Source organism: Podarcis melisellensis, assembly GCF_964234715.1.
Source record: "Podarcis melisellensis genome assembly, chromosome: 2".
In the NCBI taxonomy this organism is placed as follows: Eukaryota; Metazoa; Chordata; class Lepidosauria; order Squamata; family Lacertidae; genus Podarcis; species Podarcis melisellensis.
Window position 1 is genome coordinate 113,787,577 of NC_138529.1, and position 20,933 is coordinate 113,808,509.

At 43.8% G+C, this 20,933-nt stretch overlaps 3 protein-coding genes and 1 long non-coding RNA gene across 4 annotated transcripts in view; 3 read left to right on the forward strand and 1 right to left on the reverse strand.

Annotated features, from left to right (window-relative positions):
- Positions 1-20,933, forward strand: part of LOC309364962 (uncharacterized protein) — a 147,369-nt gene that overhangs the window by 49,539 nt on the left and 76,897 nt on the right. The window lies entirely within an intron of this gene.
- The window catches only part of LOC309365336, a 130,609-nt gene that overhangs the window by 30,913 nt on the left and 78,763 nt on the right, over positions 1-20,933 (reverse strand). The window lies entirely within an intron of this gene.
- Positions 1-20,933, forward strand: part of LOC309364412 (uncharacterized protein) — a 114,798-nt gene that overhangs the window by 16,968 nt on the left and 76,897 nt on the right. The gene's annotated exons all lie outside the window — the stretch shown is intronic.
- LOC309361208 (uncharacterized protein) lies at positions 1,869-20,717 on the forward strand (the record flags this gene model as incomplete). Its single annotated transcript, XM_081896142.1, has 5 exons — positions 1,869-1,948; positions 14,162-14,542; positions 14,937-15,123; positions 17,030-18,244; positions 20,692-20,717. Exons 2-5 carry the CDS (start codon positions 14,177-14,179, stop codon positions 20,715-20,717), a joined length of 1,794 nt encoding a protein of 597 aa, XP_081752268.1. The 5' UTR covers positions 1,869-1,948; positions 14,162-14,176.

Below are 20,933 nucleotides of genomic sequence, written 5' to 3' on the forward strand. Positions count from 1 at the left end.
CTCCAAGTGCCACTGTCTTCCAGGGATGTCCCTGATTTACAGAAGCTGTCGTCAGTTTCTGACTTGATGCCAGAGGGTATGGGGCTATCCGACCCCCAATTTGTCTGAAGGTAATCCTGTATAGGAAATTTTAAAAATGTTTTCTTATGTTTTTATATATGTTGGTAGCTGCCTGGAGTGGCTTGGGCAACCTAATAAGATGTGTGGGGTATAAATAGTAAAATTATCATTATGGAACAGGACACCCCTATTTTCATCAGAGAAATGTTGGAGGGTATGGAAAGAGAACAGAGCCCAGCCCTGGCATCTGTTGCTAGATTGATCACATGACCTAGGCCAGCAGAGCTGGGAACTGGACTGCCTCCTCCAGCTGCTAGGCATTCAGGCAGCTGGGTGGCATCTTCCCAGCTTCATGAAATGGTATTTCAGGAATATTTCCTGTAGAGGATTTGCAAACCAGGGACTGCATACTGATCGCAACATACTGAAGAGCTTATAAAATGCCAGGTACATTCCAAAGTTCTAATAAATGTTGAGAGACAGCTTTCCAAACAAAACCCACTTATTACAGAATTATTATTATTTATACCCCGCCCTCCCCAGCCAAGGGCGGGCTCAGGGCAGTTAACAAGCAATAATAAAAACAAGTTGAATGATTACAACTTAAAAACAAAATTAAAATACATTAGAATATTGAAACATTAAAATATTAAAATGTAGCCTCATTGCAGGAAGAGAAAGGAAAAGAAAAAAGAAAGGGAGGGAGGGAATCAATTTAGCTCCAAGCCAAAGGCCAGGCGGAACAACTCTGTCTAACAAGCCCTGAGGAAAGAAATCAGATCCTGCAGGACCCTGGTCTCATGAGGCAGAGCGTTCCACAAGGCCGGAGCCAGAGTTGAAAAGGCCCTGTCTCTGGTTGAAGCCAATCTACGGTAACTTCCTTAGGGCCCAGGACCACTAGAGTGTTGCTATTTATGGACCTTGAGGCTCTCCGTGGAGCATACTGGGAGAGGCGGTCCTGTAGGTACGAGGGTCCTAGGCTGTGAAAGGCTTTAAAGGTCAAAAGCAGCACCTTAAATCTGACCTTGTACTCCACCGGGAGCCAGTGCAGCTTGAAAAGCACTGGGTGAATATGCTCCCATGGCAGAGACCCCGTGAGGAGCCTGGCTGCAGCATTCTGCACCCGCTGGAGTTTCTGGGACAGCTTCAAGGGCAGCCCCGAGTAGAGCGAATTACAGTAGTCAAGCCTGGAGGTGACCGTCGCATGGATCACTGTGGCCAGGTCGGGGCGGGAAAAGTGAGGGACCAACTGCTTGATGACAACGAAAGGGTATAGAAAGGGGAAGTTTTTGGGCTTCTCTAAAAACCATCGGACAATTGTGTACACAATTTCAAGGTAACATTACACTTTATTTCCGCTTTTTCTTACAGGGACTCGAACTCACAACCTTGAGATAAAGCACCTCACGCTCTACCGACTGAGTTAAGACAGTAAGACAACTCAGTGATTTGTGTACACGGGGACACAGATGGCGGCATGTGAACTTCCCTAGAGAAGGGTGCAAAAAGCTTGTTCCCTGCTGCTCCAGAGCTAGGAATGGACCAGATCTCATCGGGCTAATCCATTTGCCCCGACAGCTAAGAGCAGAACCTCCAGGATCAGAAGCAGCGGGCTGCAAATTCGAGGGCAGGGGAAGCAGCAGGGCGGTCTCGCAGCCCTCGCCTTGCAAGGGGGCGCATCCAGCCTCGCAGCCTCCCAGGGCCCAACCCACAGCCAGCGAGCTCCGATGCCCAGAGAGGCAGGAAACGGGGCCAGCCAGGGGGACTCGAGAGCGGCTGCACTTTCCTGTCCCCGCCGAGGAGAGCGGAGGAGCAGCGGCCCGTGGCCTGGCGAGTTTCCCCGGAGAGGAGCCGGATTCCGCTGCAGGGACGGAGCGAGGAGTCCGAGGTGCAGGAGGCGGGGGGGGGGAGGAGGAGGAGGAGAGCACGTGGCCCTGGCAGGATGAGGCCCCGAGCCCAGCTAGAGGCTGCAGGGCGCCCCCCCCAACCGGGCAGGAAGGGGAAGGGGCGCAGCTGAGGGGCAGGGCATCTGCAGGAGGGCACAGGGGCAAACATCTCTGGCTCAGGCTGGCACGGACCCTGCCGGAGACCCTGGGGAGCTGCTCCCTTCAGTCCTGAGCTCAAGGGGCAGAATGAGGGGTCCAAGGCAGCTGCTGCTTCCCGATGGACGATGCATATAGTCGCTCACGGATCAGCGGCGTAGCTGGGGCTTTTGCCGCCCCTCTCCCTGTCCCTCTGCAGGGAGCCCCGTCCTCTTCCACGGTCCTCCCCACGGCGGAGAGGGAAGGGGAGGCGGGGGGGGGGAGGAAGAGCAGTGGAACAGGGAGGTGTCCCTCTCACTCTCCAGCCCCTCCTGCCCCCCCTTCTCTGCCAGTGCCATTGATAAACCTATCGCCCTCCTTCGTGAATTGGTCGCCTTTGAAAGCACTTTTAGCCGCCACCACCATCACCGCATCTTGTGGCAATGATGTCCATCAGATTCATTTTGCAAGGAAATGGCTTCTTTTGCCTTCCTCACATCAAGGTACACTGTGCCTACACATGGAGGTTCTGTTGTTCTGTCAAGGCTAATAAAACATCTAATAGATCTATTCCCGGGAGAACGCATCTGATCTTTTCCAAGCTATCAAAGTTAGTGACCTCTTGTGTCTGCGTGTAAATAAGTGAGAGAGCCTTAAGCCTGGTTTCATTAATTGTTTTATTTCCACCTTCCTCAGTAAGGCTGCAGAGTTTTCAGATGAAGGCTGAGGGTTGAAGTGGGTGACAGTTTTGAGAATGCAGAGGAAAGGAGGATTCTTAAGAAGTGTGGCATATGGAAATGAATTAATGATAATAAAAATGTTGAAGACAGTATTGTAAAAGACTGAGGAAGGCAAAATTGAAATTAGCTATTCATGTTCAGATTATTACTCATTTCATTTATATACTGCTTCATATTTTTAAGGGGAAAATTCTCAAAGCAATTAAAGGGAAATCTCGTTGCAGTTTGTGTCCATAGGATGTTGAGAACATTAACTCTGTAGAACCAGGAGTTCTCTCCTCCTGACAGTCTCAGATTTGATTGTTCTTTCTGATAGAGCAGGAGGAACATTTTTGGGCTTAAAGCTGCATTGATTCTGGAGGCCACATTCCAGTGAGCTTTGTGGCCAATGTATGCACATGCATGCGCACACAGAAAAGAGATGCAGACCATAAAGTCACATGCACACACGCCAGAGGTGCTGCACACACTCACCAGACATGCCATCTAGCATACATACAAGTCTTGCAAACTCAATCAGCATGTTTAGACCTTCCAACCCCAGTGCTGGGGTGGGGAAAAATAAGAGCACAAGAAGACTCTGCTGAATTAGCAAGGAGATCTGTGGAAAAAAGACCCTTCAGATTGTTCTTTAGAAATCCTCTTTAAAGAGCAGCCAGAGGGATCATTTATTTCCAGATCAGGGCTTTTACCCCATTTCAGCACTGTGCTGCTTTGTGGTGAAATTGGAGTTGAAAAGATCTCTCCAAGGGCCCCTTAGGCATCTTTCTCTCCAGAACAGACAGAGATCTTCATCCTATGATCAGATCAGGAGATGGAAACGGCAGGGACTAGCAGGACACACCCTGAGGCTTGGCAAGCCATATGCAGCCAATGGACTGCAAGTTAGAATGTCTTCAGTCAAGAGAGTTTGTGACCATCAAATATAAAATATTTTGGAGTGGGTTGCTTGATTTTTTGGTCAATATTCATTTTGTCAGTTTGTTTCTTAGGCTGTGCGGATACAATACATTTAAAGCCCGTGGCTTCCCACAGAGAACCACGGGACTTGTAGTTTATTGCTACAGTTCTCAACACCCCTAACAAACTGCAGCTCGCAGGATTTCGTGGGTGAAGCCATGTACTTTAAATGTTAGGTGGGTCTGTTGCAGCCTTAATCATATACAAAGATCTGTTGTTTCTTTTCCAACATGCTAGAAGTTGCAGCCAGGATCAGCATTCCCTGTCCACTGAACATGCTCAGTCCTCTCACTGGGTTGTTTTTAAATTTCCTTCCACTGCCTTGGTTCCCGCGCCCCCCCCAAAAAAAATATTATTTGTACTTCCATAAACGTTGATGTTTCCCCCAGTCTTTGGATAACTTCACCTCGTCCCTGGGTGGAGTCATTTGGGTGACATAATGATTGTTATTCACAGCCTGAACATCAGAAATAGAAAGCTTAATAATATATTTCAAAAACTGGCCAGTGGTTAAAAAATGTGCGAACTTCCGGAGGTGGCGCGAACGGCAATGGCTGCCCTCTTCTAACTGTGAAGAGGGAGCTCCGCGGAAACGGGTCGTCCGCTATGGCGAAGCGGAGACCCCCGTTGAAAAACCACAGGCAGCTGAAGCCTGTGGCCGTGGGCCCTAGCGGGCACCATTAGTGTCCCCCGAAACTTTAAAGGAACCCCGTAAGGGGCTCCGGAAAGTGACGGGGTTGGCGCGGTGCTGAGGGTTGATCGCTCTTTCCGTGGGGTGAAGCCGCGAAGCTGTTGTTGGTGAGCGCTGACCTTTTTCCTGGGATCATCTGGCTAAGTGACAACCACCCGCGAGTAGGTGAAGTTTAAAGAAATTCTGCCTTTTGAAAGAGAAGCCTTAATTTGACACCGAAACGGGAGATGCAACCAGGAAGTCCGTCTTCCGGCTCTGTTTAAAGATTTAAAGCAACGACGTTCAATTTGCTTTTGCTAAGAAACTGTGCCTAAAAAACTGTTATCCGAACATCAGATAGAGAATTTGACTTGAATTTAAGGTGGAAGAGGAAGAATTTGACTTTCCCTCTCCACGTGTGGATTTATAAAAAACATTGAACTCCCGGTAACCGGCTGCCAAACGACTAGGGCTGTCAGGCTGCATGAACTGTCATATTGCAACTCGCGCTTTTTGGAGACATTGTACCTTTTTATGTGCAACTCTGCAAAGTAAGGGATCTGTAAGGTTTTCTGGAGATTTGCAACTGTTACAAATCTGAAGGGACACTTTGTGATTTGGGAAAGGACTTTATATCTTATAAGACTTTATAAACTGTGTCTCTCCAAGGGAAACATTGTGTCCCTCTAGTGGAAAACTGAAGCTGTGCAACTGCTGTGATTGGCAGATGGCTGTGATGAGCCTGAAACCTGGCCTGAACAAAGACCTTGGATTCTTATCTCATTATACATGACAAAGCCATTTTTCACCTTTTCACCCCTTGCTTCCTCCTGTAAGACCTATTGCAGTCGTTAAGAGTCGTCAACAGGCTCATCACAGCCATCTGCCAATCACCCATTCCCACCACCCTTCTGAGTAATACCCCTCCCCACCTTCTCACTATATAGAAGGGTCTGGAAACTTCTGTTTCAGTGTATCTGAAGAAGTGTGCATGCACACGAAAGCTCATACCAAGAACTGACTTAGTTGGTCTTTAAGGTGCTACTGGAAGGAATTTTTTTTGTTCCAGATGGCAGTCTCCAATGATGCAATCCTTAGCTCCAGATGTATGGCTGCATTGCTCACACACATGGGGAGTTTCAGGAGGCGACGGAGAAACTGATTCTGCAATGTCCCCAGCAATGTTAAATTGGACCCTGGGGCCCAGAGCGGGGCAGCATAACAGAGGGTGGAAACCACTTTTGCGTGGTACACCTTCAATGCAGAAGGGATGTGGGAGGCTCCGTCGACCGCAAAAAATTGGAGTAGAGTGTAAAGTATTGTTTTCCCTTTGTTCAGTAAATACTGTATCTGTGGCTTCCAGCTTAGGTTGTAGTGAAAAAAGACTCCCAGGTATTTAAATTTGAAAACCTGTTCTAATTGGACTCCATCTAACTTCCAGCTGTAAGTTTTCCGAGACCTGGTAAAGACCAGTACTTTAGATTTTCCATGATTAATTGTCAGATGGTTGAGTTTGCAATAAGCCGCAAAAATCTTTAGAGCTCTGCATAAACCGACTCTAGAGTAAGAAAGGATCGCTGCATCGTCAGCATATAGGAGCAGAGGGCAGCGAAAATCAGCTAGGTGGGGGGCGTGAATGTTGGCTTGAGACTCACTCAGAAAGAGCTTCATGCCACTAATAAACAAGTTAAAGAGGAGTGGGGCCAAAACACAGCCTTGGCGCACTCCTCTATTTATTGGGACCTCATTGGATAGGTTTCCCGCCGGTGTGAGTCTCACTCTAGCCGACGACCCGTGGTGTAATTGGGTTATAAGCCATAACAGCCTTCTATCTATGCCCCATCTCTCTAATTTCTTCCATAGACAGTTTCTTGGGATACTGTCGAAGGCGGCCTTTAAGTCTATGAAAGCGACACATAGGCGCCCCCGACTCGGGGCAGAATATTTTCTGGCAAGATGATACATAATTACCATATGGTCAGTGGTTGAATAATTGTTCCTAAAGCCCGCTTGTTCATGGCCAATCAAATTTGAGTCGTATGCCCAATGGGACAGCTTAGACAGCAAAAATTTTGCATAGATTTTCCCAATGATAGACAAAAGGCTGATGTTCCGATAGTTCTCTGCGTCAGCAGGGGGACCCTTTTTATGGACTGGTACGATCACGGCCTCCTTCCATGACCTAGGGATAAGCCCCGTAGAATTAATTGCATCAAAGACTTTGGCCAGAATTTCAGCCCACCACCTCGGTTGCGCAACAATAGCCTCAGCAGGGACTAGATCCGGCCCAGGGGCTTTGCCCGTTTTCAGATCTAGTATCAAGTCCATTATCAGTTCTGGGTCGGTAGAGGGCCACAAAGGTAGATGGTCGGCTCGGAATTCCGTGGGTGAGTTGGATTCCTCTGCCAAAGAGAAATATTTACTCAAGAATTGTTCCCATGTGGAGACTTCCGGGATAGCGCGAACGGGTAATGGCGGATTCCCTCCGAGCTCCGGAGGGAATCGGCTCCGCTAAGGACGGGTCTTGCCGTGCCGGCGACACGGGGACCCTCAGAAACCGCAGGCGCCGAAGCCTGCGGACTTGGTGACTCGGTGGGCACCTTAAGCGCCCTCCCCGACCCGCAAAGAGCCTTTTTAAAGGCTACGGAGTGGACCGGAGAGCGGCGTGGCGCTGAGAGTCGATCGCTGCCTTGGCGGAGCGAAGCCGCGAGCCATGACCGGAGAGCGCTATCTTTCTTCTTGAAATCTGGACTGAAACAAATAACCCGTGAGTAGAAGGAAATTTCGGCACTAAAGTTTTATACCTGAAATTGAGTACGATCGGGGGGTGTGTTAAAAGGAAGTCCGCACCCCCCCCCCACAAAAAGACTTAAAGCAAGGAGAGGGGCACTAAGGCGGAAAGACTTTGGTGTTTAAACAGACAACTCTCACGAATTGGATTAAGAAGTTATTGTGCTGGAGTGGAAAAGGGTTGAATTTCAGAAGTTTTTCGTTCTTGGGTAATCCCCCCCCCTTGGACCCGGGAGTGCCCTGCGTGTGAGCCCGAGGAAAAAGAATAAAGAGTTTGACAGCTGTCAAAAGAGCTGTCAAACGGGTGGCTAAAATTTGGAACTGTGTTATTAGTATCTTTTTGGACTAAAAGAGCTACATTAAAATTGAACTTTTAGAAACAAAGTGACTGGGAATAACAAAGTGACTGGGAACAACAAAGTAACGGATTGTTGGAATAGGATCATGATGGAAATCCCCCTGGAGGGAACTAAAGATACTGCAATGGCTGCAGAAGGAAAACTATGGGCAGAGATAGAAAGGATGTTTTTTCTCGGGGAACTCTACAAGAGCAGAGCACCACTATGAGTAAACAACTGGTGACCTTCGGTCTTGAACTGAGCAACTCTGTTAATGATACAAAGTCGATGGAAAAAAACTCTGCAGCTGTAGAGGAAGAGATAACTTTGGAACTGGGGGAAAAGGAAGAAGAAAAAGGAGAGGAAGTTCAGGTGGAAAAAATCAACCAAAAGCCTGCAACCTTTGGGAACAAAGGAAACAAAGAAGATGACAAGTGGACCATAAATCTGCAAAAGGAGAGAAAGATTAAGGAAGAAGCCCCTGGAATAACTGGAATATTGTACTATAAAAGAGCAAACAAGTATGATTGGGACTTTTTCCTTAGGTTGGAGTATGGGAGACTGAGTGGTCCTGGGCAGAAACTGATACTGACCGATTTGGAAGGAGGAAAATATGAGGGGCTGGCGACAGAACCTCCTCAAGAAGAGAGGGCCAACAAAATGGACTACCAACAAAACCGGCGGAGAGAGACTAACTGGGGCTTAAGAGCCTCTGATGTGAGAAACCCGGGCTAAAGCAGCCAATTTATTGAGGACATTGGTTTGGGAAGGGACAGAAACCGGGGCAGGGGGGGAGGGGAGAGTAGAACAGTTAAAATCTGAGATTTAGAACTGGTATATTATGATTTTTGGTGTAATATGTGAAGGGAGGAATTCGTGGGAGAGAATTTAGGCCGACCTTAGAGAAAAGATTTATTGTGCAAAATTGGATAAGTTAAATTGGGCCAAGTAAAAGTGACAAATTTTAAGAAAAGATAAGAAATATTTAAGAGATGAGAGGAAATAACTTGCTGAGATAATTAATGAAACTGGAATGTGGGAGGGGGGTGCGGGGAAGTAAATGAAAGAAGGTAATGAAAGTAAGGTTATGAAATTATGCATGTTTTGTTTTGTCTCTTTATGTTTGTCTGTCTGTAAAAAATTTGAAAATCCAATAAAAATTTATAATAAAAAAAAAAGAATTGTTCCCATGTGGGCGCAGGGATAATCGCCAGTGGGTACTTCCTTCCTCTTTTGTTTATCAGAGCCCAAAATTCCTGTGGTCTGCGGGATCTAGAAGCCGCAATCAAGTCTCGCCAACGCTTTTGATACCACTCGCGTTTGGCCAGCTTTAAAGTCTGTTTGTATGCTCTTTTGGCTTGTAAATAGGAGGGTGGTAGAGTTTTTGTATTCATTATAGATAGAATGAAGAAGGGATCTTGCTTGTTTGCAAGAGGTGTTAAACCAAGGGGCCCCAGTACTGCAATGCGCCACTTTCGCCTTTTGAGGAGGTGATGTAAAAAAAAGTGGTAAGGTTTGTTATAAGAAGGTTAAAAAGTTTCAAAACTGAATTGAAGTCTTGTAAATCAGTAGATATTTGAGGTAGATAGGCGATGATTTCCCTATGAAAAAATTCCTGGTATTTTTGGGCCACAGCCTCCGACCATTTGATCCCTCTTATTTTGGTCGATGCTGAGGTTTCCAGAAGGACTGAGTGTTTATAGTCCTTCTGGCACCGGAACAATGACAAAGTGGTCACTATTGGAAGGTGATCACTGAAATGTTGGTTTTCAACTTGGAAGGAAAGTACATTAACGGCCAAATTTGCAGAGATCAAGAAGTAATCGATTACACTGTTAGATGCTAGTCCCAGGTGAGTGAACTCCCCCGGTATGTCGGGGGGGAAGGTGCCGTTCAAGAAAACTAGATTCAGGCGAATGGCCATTTGGTAAAGGGTCACTCCTGCTTTGTTTACTCTGTTGTCCTTTGAAGTTCTAATTCTGGCATGTTCCAAGTCAAAGTTGTCCAAGCATGGGGGAGTCCACCGTTTGGACTTAGTTAGTAGGTCCCAATTTGTGGCAATACGAGCATTAAAGTCTCCCCCAATTAAGGAGTACGAGTTAGGGCATTTGGTATGTGTCAGCATCGCCCTTGAGCCAGTGTACCAACTGGACTCATGCACTACAGCCCTGACTGGGCTAGGCGAGCTGGGTAGCACTGCCAGAGACCTCCTTTCCCACAGGAACAGGTGACAGTGCTGTGAACTCACAGCTTGGAGCTGAGAGCACCGAATTTACTTTCTCAATGATGCAGTCGTTGCGCAGCAGCGTTTTGCAGAGTCTTGCAGAGTATAAACCACTCGGAGAGCAGCTCTGTAAAATATCTTCCTTTTATTCTACAACTACAGCTATTATACAAAACTATATACAGAGCTACAAATTCTAAGCATAAATCAATGCTACACTCTGAGTGCCTGCAGAGTCTCTAAATATCTCTAAATAATATCTCTTGCACTCTCTCTCCGGCTCACTGACTGACTCTCTCACACACACAGAGATTCACTCACATGACTAATTAAGTAGAGAGCAATACATTGCTCCTCCTCTCTGTAGAGTCAGCAAAGACCTCAGGAGATGGTCAGGAGATTCTTGGGTATGGGAGGGGTGAAATCTCCTCAGTATGACATGACAATAGGTGATTTTCAAATGATTCCCATCTCCAATCAAGATCAGGTGCAGAGCCTTCAGGGGGGAGATAGAGAATGGGGTGGTATCTACAAATATGGATAAAGCACAAAGACAAAACATAACAAAAGATGGCAGGCTACCTAAAACCTTTTTTGATCTAACTGACAATATGGACTTGATTGACATCTGGAGAACAAAAAATCCCCTAGGGAGAGAAGGGACATTCTTCTCTGAAGCCAAAATGACCTGGACTAGGATTGACCAAATATGGATAACTAGAGGACTGGCACCAAAGACTAGAAAGGTGGAAATCTGTCCCAAAACCTGCTCCGACCATAATGCCGTGAAGATGGAAATGAAACTAACATTAACTGGTTCCTTCAGATGGAAGATGAATAACGCCTTACTAAGAGATCAAGAGATTGTTAAGAAGGCCCAAAAGACTTTGAGAGACTACTTTGAAGTGAATTTGATAACTACAGTCGAAAAAAGAGTAATCTGGGATGCAAGTAAAGCGGTCATGAGGGGGTTTCTGATACAACAGAATGCAATAAAAAAGAGAACCCAAAATGAGAAAAAAGATAAAATTTTGGAGAAAATAAAAGGAGAGAAAAAATTAAGATCGAAACCAAAGTCACAGGAGATTCTGAGAGAAATTAAATTATATCAAGTACAATATTTGAAACTGATAAATCAGGAAATTGATTGGAAAATTAAACAAATGAGACAAAAGACTTTTGAATCAGCCAATAAATGTGGAAAACTGCTAGCGTGGCAGTTGAAAAAAAGACAGAAGCTGAATACGGTTACAAATCTTGAGGTTGAAGGGAGAAACATTCAGAATCCTGTGGAGATTAGAAAGTGCTTCCAGAGATACTTTAAACAACTCTATACCCAGGGGCCACAGAATGAGACTGAGATAGACCAATTTTTAAGAACTAATGGATTACAAAAAATATCTCAAGAAAACAAGACAATATTGAACTATAAAATAACAGAACAGGAGATTGAAGGTGCCATTCAAAACATGCAATTAGGCAAGTCTCCAGGACCGGACGGATTAACCTCCAAGTATTATAAGACTTTGAAAGACTATTTAATCCAACCATTAAAGGAGGTGTGCAACGAGATTCTGGAGGGAAAGAAGGCGCCGGAGTCGTGGAAAGAAGCTTTCATCACACTAATACCAAAATCTGAATCTGAAAAGACACAACTCAAGAACTACCGTCCCATATCCCTTTTAAATGTGGATTACAACATTTTTGCAGATATTTTAGCCAATAGATTAAAAAGAGTTTTAAATGAAGTGATACATAAAGATCAGGCAGGCTTTCTCCCAGGCAGACATCTTTCTGATAATACAAGGAACATTATTGACATTTTGGAGTTACTGCTAACGAACATTAACACAAAAGCAGTTTTAATCTTTATTGAAGCGGAGAAGGCCTTTGATAATATTTCTTGGAATTTTATGAAGAAAAATCTTAAGGGAATGGGAGTGGGACGGGGGGTTGAAAATGGTATAGAAGCAATTTATTCAGAACAAAAAGCAAAGTTGATAGTTAATAATGTGGTGTCAGAAGAGTTTAGAATAGAAAAAGGAACATGACAGGGCTGCCCTATCTCTCCATTGCTATTTATTTCGGTCCTGGAGGTGCTCTTGAACATGATTAGAAGGGACCGGCTGATTCAGGGAATTAGGGTCGGAGCTAAACAATATAAACTTAAGGCTTTTGCAGATGACTTGGTTTTGACATTACAGGAGCCAGAATCCAGTACGAAAAGGGTATTAGAATTGATTCAAAAATTTGGTCATGTGGCAGGATTTAAACTGAACAAGCAAAAAACTAAGGTTTTAGAGAAAAATTTGACAACAATGGAAAAAGAAAGGTTTCAGAAGGAGACAGACTTAAATGTGGTTAAGAAAGTGAAATACCTAGGGATTAACATGACGGCTAAAAATTTGAATTTATTTAAAGATAACTATGAGAAATGCTGGTCAGAAGTCAAAAAAGATCTAGAAATTTGGTCAAAATTGAAGCTTTCCTTGTTGGGTTGAATTGCAGCCATAAAGATGAATGTATTGCCAAAAATGCTGTTTTTGTTTCAAACTTTACAGATTGTGGACAAGATGGACTGTTTCAAGAGGTGGCAAAGAGATATTTCCAAATTTGTCTGGCAGGGCAAAAAGCCCAGAATAAAATTTAAAATATTGACTGATACTAAAGAAAGAGGGGGGTTTGCCCTGCCAGACATGAAGCTGTATTATGAATCAGCAGCATTTTGCTGGTTGAAAGATTGGCTACTTCTTGAGAACACTGACATTTTGGACTTGGAAGGGTTCAACAATACTTTTGGGTGGCATGCATATTTGTGGTACGACAAGGTAAAAGCTAACAGAGCATTCAAAAACCATATTGTCAGGAAAGCTGTGTTTAATGTCTGGACAAGATATAAAGACTTATTGGAAAACAAGACCCCAAGGTGGCTATCACCTATGGAGGCTAAGGCTCTGAAAAAACTCAATATGGAGGCCAAGTGGCCGAAATATTGGGAGATACTAGAACAAGATCGAGACGCATTGAGATTGCAGAGTTTTGAGAAATTAAAAGCTAAAGTGTGAGATTGGTTACATTATCATTAAATTAGAGAGGCCTTTAACTTGGATAAAGAATTTGGCTTCCAGGTGGAAAAATCGAAATTAGAAACAGAATTCTTAGAACCTAAAACTAAGATACTTTCGAGAATGTACAACTTGTTGTTAAAATGGAATACTCAGGATGAAACAGTCAAATCAGCTATGATTAAATGGGCACAGGACATTGGTCATAACATTATGTTTGCTGACTGGGAAGAGTTGTGGACCACTGATATGAAGTTTATGGTATGCGATGCCTTAAGAGAAAATATTATGAAAATGATCTATAGGTGGTACATGACCCCAGTCAAGCTTGCAAAAATTTATCACCTGCCTGATAACAAATGCTGGAAATGTAAAGAAACTGAGGGAACATTCTTTCACCTGGTGGACATGCCCAAAGGTTAAGGCCTTCTGGGAAATGATATATAATGAACTAAAAAAGGTATTTAAACATACCTTCCCTAAGAAACCAGAGGCCTTCCTTTTGGGCATTGTGGGCCAATTGGTGTCAAAGAAAGATAGAACACTTTTTATGTATGCAACAACTGCAGCAAGAATACTCATCGCAAAGTATTGGAAGACACAAGATTTGCCCACCTTGGAAGAATGGCAGGTGCAACTGATAGACTACATGGAACTGGCAGAAATGACTGGCAGAATCCGAGACCGGGGAGAAGAGTCGGTGGAAGAGGACTGGAAGAAGTTCAAAGAATATCTCCAAAAACATTCTAAAATGTTTGAATGTTAAAATGATGTTGGATATAAAGATAATATGGCATCAGTGACATGGTAAAAAGAAATATGTAAAAATGATTTGAGAAAAAAGGGGTAAGATCAGAGTATTGTTATGTCGAGACTAAACAAATGATACAAGGGATTAAGTTATAAAGAACATGTGATAAATGGTTTTAAAAGGTAAAGAAACCAAAGGCATAATAGGTTGAAATCTATAATAGGGTATAAGATTGGAAAGAGGGTAGGAAATTGCTGAATTTGATTGTGTAAAGGGGAACACAGAAAAGGGAGATGTGAGGAAGTCAGGAAAGAGGGTTTTAAAGATAGTAAGTGAGGAATAATTTTTTCTCTGTTTTTTGTCTTTTTTGTCATTTTTGGTTCATGTTATTTTTGATTGTCTCTTTTTTCTCTTTCTTTTTGATTGTGATATTTGTTTTATTATGTAAAACCTTAATAAATATATATAAAAAAATGAAAAAAAAATGTGCTTTTGTTTTCATTCTTGGGTTTTATTTTACTTTGTGTTTATTTCTTTTCCAGGAGGGTGGCGTAAAAATGGAAGAGCAGAGACCCAGGAGACCCATTCAAAGGGAGAGACTGGAGTGCAAAGGAAATAAACCTCCTGCCGGCCAAGTTGGGACCATCAGGGATCTTCTGCCTCAGGCAGATTTATGTCAAATTAAGCAGGAGGCAGAGGAGGGGCAGCCGCAGCACCACTGGGATGCCCAGAAGCAGGATTGCCTGAAGACGATTCAGCCGCCTCGTTCAGGGTGGGAAACCCCACAGGCTCCCAGTCCTCCCCACTCCGGGGATGGTGTCCTCTCCTTCAGGGGAGCTGCAGATGCCAGGCGGAGGCCGAGTGGGAGAGCAGGGGGAGCAGACCAGACCCTGCTCCCAGACACTGAGGGACTTCTTGGAAAGGTAAGTGCCCTCCTCTCACCTGGGTTTCCAGCACCTAGAGGTCACAAGTCCACTGCCTCTAGACATTGAGGTTCTGTTTAGCTATGGTGGTGAATAGTCTTTCTTCTCCATGCAAAGGCCACCCATGTATTCAGAGCAGACCTTTGTAGATTAACTCTTAAGTTCCAAGGGATCTACTCTCAGGTCACTAATGTGCATAGCATGCCAGCCTTAGGAAGGGAGGTGGGACAGGCAGGTGAAAGGAATTGGCAAAGGTGTTTGAAAATGGGTGGGGGATCTTGGGAAGGGGGTGCACAATTGGGGCTTCTCCAGGGGCAGCAGAATGTCTTGGGCAGGAGAATCCCTGCATGGGCTCTCAGACTCCCTTGGCTTCTTCTTCTTCCCTCCCTCCCAGGAAGCTGCAACTTGCTCTGGCTTCTGCGCTCCTCAGGAAGCTGAACCTGCAACCCTAGCTGAGACTGAACCTGCAACCCTGGCCAGGATGGAAGGAGGAAGATGGACGGTTGACCTGGTCAGGCTGTCTCCCGCATCCCTCCCCACAACCTCTGAGCATTCCCTCCCAGGACCCTTGGAGAAATCTGGTGAGTTCGAGGGGAGAGGAGATGGGGACAGGGATAGATGGATGGTGGAGGGAGAAAGACGAAAAGATGGAGAGGAGACAAATGAAAGGAAGTTCCTGAAATTAAGAAGGAAAAAGTGAGGCCTTCTCCAAAGCAGCTCTTTTTTTCTTGAATCCTTTTCCTAAAGTAGTGGGGGCAGATTTTCTTCCTCCAGGCTTTGAAATCTTAGGTGTTATTTCCACGGCAGGAATAATTGATGGTAATGATGTTGCACACCAATCCTGAAAAATCGGTGAAGTGGGATGGAAATGTTTCCCATAATTATTTATAATTAATGTACATAAATTGTTTCTATTACTCTTATTTGTTATAGACAGGGTCAGAATGATACATTCCACTAGCATCAAAACACAATAAATGCATGCACCTCCCCAGTTTGGTGGACTTAAGGGACAAAGGACCCGTTATCATGATACACAATTCCTGTGGCTGGAGGCTCTACACTTAGGATTGGGCATATAAAGTCCAAGAGTGTCTGGTATTATAAGCAAATTGTGTAAAATTGCCAATCTTACAGACTGGGGCTGTTTGTGTGAGTGAGTGAGTGAGTGGGATAATAATTTGAGCACCCCTGTGTAATGGCTTGGTTCTCCCGCACAGACGTGAGACAACTCCAGTAGTAATTATCTCAGGTTTATTGCTCAAACTCACAAATCACTGTGGAGCTCAGTCTTCAGCCTGTTCATCCCAGCTTGCAGATGCCGAGTCCTCCAGCAAAGAAGCCCCCACTTTCGCTTTCTTTTCCCCTCTTCTCGCAGATTCTCTCGAACCTACGATTTTTTGGACAGGCTATTTCGGGGGCTCTGTGTCAGAGCTCAAACTGGAGATAAGAGTCTGTGCCCCCCCCCCCCGTCGGCACCTCCTCTTCCTGCTCTTTGTTCTTTGCTCCTGCTGCAGCTTGGCTGCTCCTCCCCTGCTTCACATTCCAACCGAATCACATCTCTTGCGTTCTCAGACTCTGTCAGCGGAGCCATGAGAGGCTTGAGATTCACGGAGCTGACACCCTGTAATTTTGTCCGTCCCTAAGCTTCCATGGAGATACTGTGGTACAACCTTGGTGCAAATTTCAAAATAAGTACACAAAGCCAACAAAGAGACTCAGAGGTTTATAGTGGCACCACGTATCCTGCTCAAAATTCCACTTTGTCAGACTGTAGCCCACAAAAGCTTAGGCCATAATACATTTATCTGCCTTTAAGGGCTGCAAAAGATGAATAAACAGAAGCATAGTTCATCTATGGAATCCATCCTACAGGAGACAGTGACAGCCAGCAACATGGATAGCTTGAAAAGAAGGATAAGACTGACGTCTCTGCTCTGCCCTCGTGGTCCAGGCAATAATGCTTCTTAATACTAGTTTCTGGAAAGCACAGGAAGGCAGAGAAAACTCTTGTGCTCCAATCCTGCTTGCTGGTTTCCCACAGGCATCTGGTTGGCCTCTGTGAGAAGAGGATGCTGGACTAGGTGGGCCTTTGCTGATCCAGCAGGCTCTTCTTAGCTTCCAATATATTGCAATATTTTTACAGTTAAATGTAGCACTTAAGTTTTATTTATTTCACAATGGAGACACTGTTACTCGAGCCTGAGATCATTTCTTCACTTCAGAAAGAAAAAAATAGATGTGTCTAATAAGGCAATTCCACCATAGATCTGTATTATAAAACGATGTTGCTTTATTAAGTTTGAAACGAGTGATCATGTGTTGCTACTGCCATTATCTCATCTGCTTTTCAAAAAATATGGAACCTAGAGAGGACAGTGGAGAATGAAGGTGTTAAAATGAGAGAAGGTGCAGTTTGGAATTGACATCTGTTCAGTTCCCTTTTTGTCTTTCTTGAAAGTCTAACAGGTTTTTTTTTCCTCCCAGACTCCCAAACAGGTGAGGAAGATGAAAGTCAGAATTCTATGGAGCCACCCGTCAATTCATTGGGAAGAACAATGAAACTGAGGATACAACAAGAAACTCACAAAGGAGAGAAACTATTTGAATGTATGAAGTGTGGAACGAGCTTTAGTCATAGTCAAGCACTTAGAATACACCAACATACTCACACAGGGGAGAAACCATTTAAATGTATTGAATGTGGAAAGAGCTGCAGTCGAAGTGGAGAACTTAGAATACACCAACGACTTCACACAGGGGAGAAACCATTTAAATGTATGGAATGTGGAAAGAGCTTCAGTCGAAGTGGAGAACTTAGAAGACACCAACAAACTCACACAGGGGAGAAACCATTTATATGTATGGAATGTGGAAAGAGCTACAGTCGAAGTGGAGAACTTAGAATACACCAACAAACTCACACAGGGGAGAAACCATTTAAATGTATGGAATGTGGAAAGAGCTACAGTGAAAGTGGATCACTTAGAATACACCAACAAACTCACACAGGGGAGAAACCATTTAGATGTATTGAATGTGGAAAGAGCTTCAGTTATCGTGGATCACTTAGAATACACCAACGAACTCACACAGGGGAAAAACCATTTAAATGTATGGAATGTGGAAAGAGCTACAGTGAAAGTGGAAAACTTAGAATACACCAACGAACTCACACAGGAGAGAAACCATTTAAATGTATGGAATGTGGAAAGAGCTACAGTGAAAGTGGATCACTTAGAATACACCAACGAACTCACACAGGGGAGAAACCATTTAGATGTATTGAATGTGGAAAGAGCTTCAGTTATCGTGGATCACTTAGAATACACCAACAAACTCACACAGGGGAAAAACCATTTAAATGTATGGAATGTGGAAAGAGCTACAGTGAAAGTGGAAAACTTAGAATACACCAACGAACTCACACAGGAGAGAAACCATTTAAATGTATGGAATGTGGAAAGAGCTACAGTGAAAGTGGATCACTTAGAATACACCAACGAACTCACACAGGGGAGAAACCATTTAAAGGTATGGAATGTGGAAAGAGCTACAGTCGAAGTGGAGAACGTAGAATACACCAACGAACTCACACACGGAAGAAATCATTTGAATGTGTGGATTGTGGAAAGAGCTTCAGTCAAAGTGGAGATCTTAGAAGACATCAACGAACTCACACAGGGGAAAAACCATTTAGATGTATCGAATGTGGAAAGAGCTACAGTGAAAGTGGATCACTTAGAATACACCAACGAATTCACACAGGGGAGAAACCATTTAAATGTATGGAATGTGGAAAGAGCTTTAGTCAAAGTGGGGCACTTAGAAGACATCAACGAACTCACACAGGAGAGAAACCATTTAAATGTATGGAATGTGGAAAGAGCTACAGTGAAAGTGGATCACTTAGAATACACCAACGAACTCACACAGGGGAAAAACCATTTAAATGTATTGAATGTGGAAAGAGCTACAGTCGAAGTGAAGAACTTAGAATACACCAACGAATTCACACAGGGGAGAAACCATTTAAATGTATGGAATGTGGAAAGAGCTTCAGTGATAGTGGATCACTTAGAATACACCAACGAACTCACACAGGGGAGAAACCATTTGAATGTGTGGATTGTGGAAAGAGCTTCAGTCGAAGTGGGATACTTAGAAGACATCAACGAACTCACACAGGAGAGAAACCATTTAAATGTGTGGATTGTGGAAAGAGCTACAGTCGAAGTGGAGAACTTAGAATACACCAACGAACTCACACAGGGGAAAAACCATTTAAATGTATGGAATGTGGAAAGAGCTACATTGAAGGTGAAGAACTTAGAATACACCAACGAACTCACACAGGGGAGAAACCATTTAAATGTATGGAATGTGGAAAGAGCTTCAGTGATAGTGGATCACTTAGAATACACCAACGAACTCACACAGGGGAGAAACCATTTGAATGTGTGGATTGTGGAAAGAGCTACAGTCGAAGTGGAGAACTTAGAATACACCAACGAACTCACACAGGGGAGAAACCATTTAAATGTATTGAATGTGGAAAGAGCTACAGTCAAAGTGGAGAACTTAGAATACACCAACGAACTCACACAGGGGAGAAACCATTTAAATGTATGGAATGTGGAAAGAGCTACAGTCGAAGTGGAGATCTTAGAAGACACCAACAAACTCACACAGGGGAGAAACCATTTAAATGTATGGAATGTGGAAAGAGCTACAGTCGAAGTGGAGAACTTGGAAGACACCAACAAACTCACACAGGGGAAAAACCATTTAGATGTATTGAATGTGGAAAGAACTTCAGTTATCGTGGATCACTTAGAATACACCAACGAACTCACACAGGGGAAAAACCATTTAAATGTATGGAATGTGGAAAGAGCTACAGTGAAAGTGGAAAACTTAGAAGACATCAACGAACTCACACAGGGGAAAAACCATTTCATAGAATCATAGAATCATAGAGTTGGAAGAGACCACAAGGGCCATCGAGTCCAACCCCCTGCCAAGCAGGAAACACCATCAGAGCACTCCTGACATATGGTCAGGAAGAGCTACAGTCGAAGTGGAGAACTTAGAATACACCAACGAACTCACACAGGGGAGAAACCATTTAAATGTATTGAATGTGGAAAGAGCTACAGTCAAAGTGGAGAACTTAGAATACACCAACGAACTCACACAGGGGAGAAACCATTTAAATGTATGGAATGTGGAAAGAGCTACAGTCAAAGTGGAGAACTTAGAAGACACCAACAACCACAGATACATTAATAAACTGCATAGGTGTTTTTTACCTTTCCTTCTTGGAAATCTGCCCAAAAACCTGCTCCGACCACAATGCCTTGAAAGTGGAATTGAGACTAAATATAACCGAATCCTTCAGATGGAAAATGAATGACACGTTATTCAGGGATCAGGAGATTGTTAAGAAGGCCCAAAAAACATTAAAGGACTATTTTGAGATAAACCTAAACACTACTGTGGAAAAAAGAACAATCTGGGACGCAAGTAAAGCAGTCATGAGAGGGTTTCTAATACAACAAAATACGATCAAGAAAAGGCTCTGGAATGAGAACAAGGAGAAGATATTGTAGAAAATAAGAGAAGGAGAGAAAAAACTAAGAACTAGGCCTAATTCGAAGGAGGTGTTGAGAGAAGTGAAATTGTTCCAGGCACAATATTCGAAACTGATAAATCAAGGGGTGGAATGGAAAATTAAACAAATGAAACAAAGATCCTTTGAATCAGCTAACAAGTGTGGGAAACTGCTAGCATGGCAGTTGAAAAAGAGACAAAAACTTAACACAGTTACAAATCTGGAGATTGAAGGGAAAACGGTTCAGAAACCCGAGGAAATTAGAAAGTGTTTCCAGAGATATTTCAAAGAACTTTACTCTCAAGGGCCGCAAAAAGACTCCGAGGTGGATCAATTCCTTATAACTAATGGATTACAAAAAATACCCCAAGAAATGAGAACAACCCTGAATGGAAACATTACACGGCAAGAAATTGAGAGTGCCATTCAGAACCTTCAATTAGGCAAGTCTCCAGGCCCTGACGGACTTACCTCCAAATACTATAAGGTTTTGAAGGACTACTTGATACAACCTTTGTTGGAGGTTTGCAACCAGATCTTAGAGGGGAGAAAGGCACCTGAAACGTGGAAAGAAGCCTTCATCACATTGATACCTAAACTAGAAACTGAAAAGACCCAGCTTAAGAACTACCGCCCCATCTCACTCCTAAATGTGGATTACAAAAATTTTGCAGACATTTTGGCAAGTAGGTTTAAAAAAGTACTTAATGAAGTGATCCATAAGGACCAAGCGGGCTTTCTCCCTGGTAGGCATTTGTTTGATAACACAAGAAACAT